Consider the following 6,000-nt stretch of genomic DNA (forward strand, 5'->3'; position numbering starts at 1 on the left):
TCAGTGTACACATCCAGCAACTGTCATAGCTGTGTCCTGTGGTACACCTTGTTGTGGCTAATACTGGGCTGTGGAAAAATCCTGTTGACTTTCCTGTGACAAATAGCACTTGCCCCCATCGGAAGGGCAGTCAGGATATTTTATGGATATTGTAGATGTGGAAAAAGAACGGGGGGGACTGGAAATTACATTAGATCAGCTTCTTGCTTTCAGTCTGCCCCAGTTTGAGCTCTTTAGCCATTGCAGGATTATCTAATCTGTGTCTTTCCTCCTGTCTATCTTTCTAGGGGAGATGGAGGAGCTGGAAGCTCTCTGGCTCACTGGCATTTGTCACAATGAGAAGAACGAGGTTATGAGCAGCCAGCTGGATATAGATAACATGGCAGGTGTCTTCTACATGTTGGGAGCAGCCATGGCCCTCAGTCTCATCACCTTCATCTGTGAGCATCTCTTCTACTGGCAATTCCGCCACTGCTTCATGGGCGTCTGCTCTGGCAAGCCTGGTGTGGTCTTCTCCATCAGCAGGGTGAGTTCCATTAACTGTCAGGGAGGAACAGAAGCTTTATTCAGACAGTCCTAGGTACTGGAGATAGGAATATCCACCAAGACTGTCTAACACACAGGTGGCATAGGGTGGCAGTCTGCACAGTGTCATCTTTGCACTGTTAATGCTGCAAAAATATGCTAGCTTTTTCTGTGACATCTCTGGTCTCTGCTGGATTATGGTTAAGGTAATGGAAATTTCACATGGAAATGAAAACACAGTAAAAGACAAGTTAACTGTTACTGCTTTCTTCTCCAAAGTGAGTTGTGAGGAGGCCAAATTTGGGGACCCCCCAAATGTAATCAAGTAATGATGGATTATATGAATAGAAATTTGGGTGGTTTACATTGTCCTCTGTATTACAGCTTTTCAGCTGACCTTTTGTTAACTAGAAGTGTGCCTTCATTGACAGTCAGAAATCCTTAACCAAAAGCCATGCCCTGAACCATGTAGAAATCCTTCCACAGAGGATGACCACATAAACTTAGCTTTATGCAAATCTGCCGTAGGGTACAACATTCACGTTTAAAGCAGATTCTAGCCATTTCTGAGTAATCTTCTCTATTAGTGTTGCTAGCAGTATCCCATTTGGAGCTTTATTTTCCTTCTTTCAAGCCTCTGGCCTTTCTCCTGATCCATTCTGAAGTGAGGTCAAATCTTGGAATTTTTTAGCTCAGCATCTGATGTAACAGAATTTACTTTGATTGTACAAGGAATATATAATTGCTGCATAACATATTGAAGAGAAATGACAAAGGCTTTTGAGTGCAAGGGCACAGCCTCTCTTCTATACTGTTAGTTTGTAATGTGGTTTAGTCTGGAGATGAGGTGGGGCATTGTGTTTGGTAACCCTTAGCTAAGAACAGATTCTTTCATTCTGTGGTTATCTGCTAGACCTGGGCCAGGTTGATGTAAGGTCTGAAAAGTGTTAATCATCTGCTAGCTGCTGAGAATCCATGATAACATGATGTGATGGTGTCCATTTCACAACTGACATTAATCATCAGGCACCATTTGGCAGGTCAGGGAATAAAGGAGCCCCTTTCATTCTGTTCTTAGGGATAGCCCTTGCAAACAGTCTGTGTCATGGGTCAAATGAGCTTGTGGAGAATGTGGAGGAATTGGGTCCTTCTGTTGATTTGAGGTTGAATAGAGGACTTTTGCTTTTGGGGACGTCAATTTGGAGCCTGTTATCACTTTTAAATTTAACAGAATGCAATTAAGAATTCTATTGTACCTCAGTCAACCAGACGCAAAAGATCTAAATACCTATTCAACAGCTCTGCTCTTTCTCTGTTTCCTTCTCTAATCTGTACTGGTGATTAATGTAGCTAAGTTTATGACAAACAAAGCTGTTCCCTTTTTAAGATAGCTCCTGTCTCATTGATTCACTGATGCCCAGATGATTTTCAAGGGCCAAAACAGACTTTCATCCTCTCATCCACACAGAATTGTTTGTCTTGAGTCTTTTATTCCCAAGGATATTATTGTGCCCATTTGCAATTCTGTGTTACACCTACTAGATTTGACTAACTCTTAGAGATGCAAGCAGGCATTCCTGCATTCTGGAGATACAACTTGAAACAAAACAGGGAGAGCAATGGAGAGAAAAGAAAAAATGTGGTGGTCAAGAAAGAGGGTCAGAACAGCAAGGTAGAGCAGAGTTGGTAGAGCAGATCTGATTTCATTTGATTTGATTGTGCTTCATGATGGAAGGCTGATAGGCTATACTATCCTACAGGAACACGCTCTTGATGCACACAATGCTTCCCAGTTCGGGTCTCCTTCTGTGTATTCTTTGCGGGACTACTCACCTTCTTGCTTTCTCTCATTTCAGGGTATCTACAGCTGCATCCATGGCGTGGCCATCGAAGAACGCCAGTCAGCAATGAACTCCCCCACAGCAACTATGAACAACACCCATTCCAACATCCTCCGCCTGCTTCGGACAGCCAAGAACATGGCCAACTTGTCAGGGGTCAATGGCTCACCACAGAGTGCCCTGGACTTTATCCGCCGCGAGTCATCTGTCTATGATATCTCTGAGCACCGCCGCAGCTTCACCCACTCAGACTGCAAATCCTACAACAACCCCCCCTGTGAGGAGAACCTCTTTAGTGACTATATTAGTGAGGTGGAAAGGACCTTTGGCAATCTCCAGCTGAAGGACAGCAATGTGTATCAGGACCACTACCACCACCACCACCGCCCCCATAGCATTGGCAGCACCAGCTCCATCGACGGGCTCTACGACTGTGACAACCCGCCCTTCAATGCCCAGTCGCGCTCCATCGGGAAGAAGCCCTTGGACCTGGGGCTACCCCCTGCCAAGCACAGCCAGCTGGGTGACCTTTATGGCAAGTTCTCCTTCAAGAGTGACCGTTACGGGGGCAGCGGGACCCACGACGACCTGATCCGCTCGGATGTCTCTGACATTTCAACTCACACGGTCACCTATGGCAACATCGAGGGCAATGCAGCCAAGAGACGGAAGCAGCAGTACAAGGACAGCCTGAAGAAGCGCCCAGCCTCTGCCAAGTCCCGGCGGGAATTTGATGAGATAGAGCTGGCCTACCGCCGGCGCCCACCCCGCTCACCTGACCACAAGCGCTACTTCAGGGACAAGGAAGGGCTACGGGACTTCTACCTTGACCAGTTTCGGACCAAGGAGAACTCACCTCACTGGGAACACGTGGACCTGACGGATATCTACAAAGAACGGGGAGATGAATTTAAGCGCGACACGGGAGGAGGAGGGGGTGGATCCTGCACTAACAGGGCCCATCACAAGCACGGCTCAGGCGAGTTTGGTGGAGGCAACGAGCACAAGCATGGCGTTGTGAGTGGGGTCCCAGCACCATGGGAGAAGAACCTGACCAATCTAGACTGGGAAGACCGGACCGGGGCTAATTTCTGCCGCAGTTGCCCTTCTAAGCTGCACAACTACACGCAATCAACGGTGGGGCAGAACTCCACCCGCCAGGCCTGCATCCGCTGTGAGGCTTGCAAGAAAGCAGGCAACCTATATGACATCAGTGAGGACAACTCGCTCCAAGAGCTGGACCAGCCGCCTGCCCCCGTGCCCGTGGCCACCAGTGCCACCTCCTCTTCCAAATACCCTCAGAGCCCTTCCAATTCTGCCTCCAAGGTGCAGAAGAAGAACCGCAACAAACTCCGCCGGCAGCACTCCTATGACACCTTTGTGGACCTGCAGAAGGATGACTCAGCCCTGGCCCCCCGCAGCGTCAGCCTCAAGGACAAGGGCCGCTTTTTGGAGGGGAGCCCCTACGCCCACATGTTTGAGATGCCAGCCAGTGAGACCACCTTTGCCAACAACAAGTCCTCAGTGCCCGCCACCAGCTACCACCACCATAACAACCCCGGCAGCAGTGGGGGCTACATGCTCAGCAAGTCACTCTACCCCGACCGGGTCACCCAAAACCCTTTCATCCCCACTTTTGGGGATGACCAATGCTTGCTCCACGGCAGCAAATCTTATTTCTTCAGGCAGCCTGTGGTGGCAGGAGGGCCCAAAGCCAGGCCAGACTTCCGAGCCATTGTCACCACCAACAAGCCGGTGGTCTCAGCCCTTCATGGGGCTGTGCCAGCCCGTTTCCAGAAGGACATCTGTATAGGGAACCAGTCCAACCCCTGTGTGCCTAACAACAAAAACCCCAGGGCTTTCAATGGCTCCAGCAACGGGCATGTTTATGAGAAACTCTCCAGTATTGAGTCTGATGTTTGAGTGAGAGGGGAAGAGCGTGGGGAGGGACTGGGGGTGTATGTGGAGCATGGGAGGATGGGGTGGGATCTATCCCATCAAGTACTCTCCTGAGTCGTCCTTAGTTTGTGGGATACTGGAGTTGTGAGTAGTGCAGCACTGGTGACAAGTGCCACCTCTTTGGTTTCCCCCCTTCCTCCTCCTTTCCCAAGCCTCCCGTTTTATCTCTTTTTCCATGTTCTCGCTCCTCCCATTCTCCTCCATTCCTGGCCATTGCACTTTACAGTGATGTTGGAGTTGGATATCCTTGCTCGTGATTTCAGGAAGCAGAGAAAAAGGCAGGGAAGGGGTGGGCTGAGGAGGAGCAGCAGTGACTTTAGTGTTCACTTCTGCTGGCTCCCAGCAGGGAAGGCATGTGCGCACACGTGTGTGTGTGTGTGTGTGGCGGGAGGAGGCAGCAGCAGCAGTGTAATGGACATGCAGGAAAATACGCTTGCTCAGGCAACTCTTCCTACAACTGCCTAGAAAAGAGTAGTGTTTAAGATGTGGAGAAAGTGAAGGGAGAATAACAAGACTAACTTGATGATGCACTTATATGTTAGCTATATTGAGGTTCTTGTTACATTATTTTGTGAAGACTATGGGGGTTTAGGGCTGAAATATATATATATATATATATATTTGCGTATATGCTGAGAAATTTTACGCTAAAATTTTGAATTGTCTGCTGGGGGGTGTGGAGGGAGGGAGGGAAGATTTGTCTGCAGGTCAGGCTAGCGGTTTCACTATGGCTATTACAGCCATTGAATCTATGGCAGACCAGTGGTAGAGAGAGTAAAGAAGTGGAGTCTGAGTTTGAGAAAGCTGATCAGCAGCCTGCCTCACTCCAGGGTTGGTTTCCCAAATTCAGACAAAAGATGCTGGTTTGCACTGAAATAAGAAGAATTTGAGGAAAGAGGAACAGGGTTGGTTCATTACCTGTGAGCTGCTCAGTTGTGACATTCTTCAAGGGTGGGAGCAGTATATAGTATGGGTTTGCCTACATGCGAGTATATATGGTAACTTTATACTTGAAATGTCTGTGAAGAAAGCAAAATAAACCCACTATCCTATGAGGTGTCTGGAGAACAAACACAGTAGAACAGAGCTTAAGAGTAGGGAAAGGTGGGGAGTTTTTTCCCTATCACTTCAGGGGACACCAAACCCATTTTGGCGTGTCCTTTCAGCAAGGAGGGGTGAGAAAAAAGGAGCTTAATCCTTCTGCTCTCTCTACCCTTGGCCTGCAGGTTGGAACAAAAAGAATAGGGTGCCCTCTGCCAATGCTGGAGAGGAAGAAAGAAATGCCATAGAAGGGTGTGTGTGGTGGCCATGGTGCTGATGGACTGTTTCAATGCCTCCTTGCACATGTGGAAATGGGAGGAGGGTGTATGCACCCATGGGAAATACATGTGTATATTTACTATTGAATGTACAGAGGAAGTACACAGCTTGTCTTCCTGGGAAGGGATGTGCTTGAATAAATGCCAGAGAGCACAGAAACTTGTGCTGAAGACTGAAGACAAGACGTGCAAAGCTGAGATGTGTGTGTACATGTGCGTGTGCCTCTGTGTGAAAGCGAGAGATACTAGCACAGGTGTAAAGCTGGAATAGCCTAGGGTTTCCCATCCCTGCAGTTGTAGTGACAGCTTTCCTGGTGCACTTAGTATCGATAAGAATGTTTTTTCTTTCCGTTGTA

At 48.3% G+C, this 6,000-nt stretch overlaps 1 protein-coding gene across 1 annotated transcript in view; it reads left to right on the forward strand.

Annotated features, from left to right (window-relative positions):
- Positions 1-4,289, forward strand: part of GRIN2B (glutamate ionotropic receptor NMDA type subunit 2B) — a gene marked incomplete at both ends in the record, with an annotated part of 169,185 nt that extends 164,896 nt beyond the window's left edge. Inside the window, 2 exons of the mRNA XM_082280837.1 lie at positions 288-526; positions 2,382-4,289. Of these exons, the coding sequence (XP_082136963.1) occupies positions 288-526; positions 2,382-4,289 (2,147 nt within the window). The remainder of the gene's footprint in view (positions 1-287; positions 527-2,381) is intronic.
- Positions 4,290-6,000: the final 1,711 nt, after the last annotated feature.

This window comes from Coloeus monedula (assembly GCF_965178545.1).
Source record: "Coloeus monedula genome assembly, chromosome: 4".
Taxonomy (NCBI): Eukaryota; Metazoa; Chordata; class Aves; order Passeriformes; family Corvidae; genus Coloeus; species Coloeus monedula.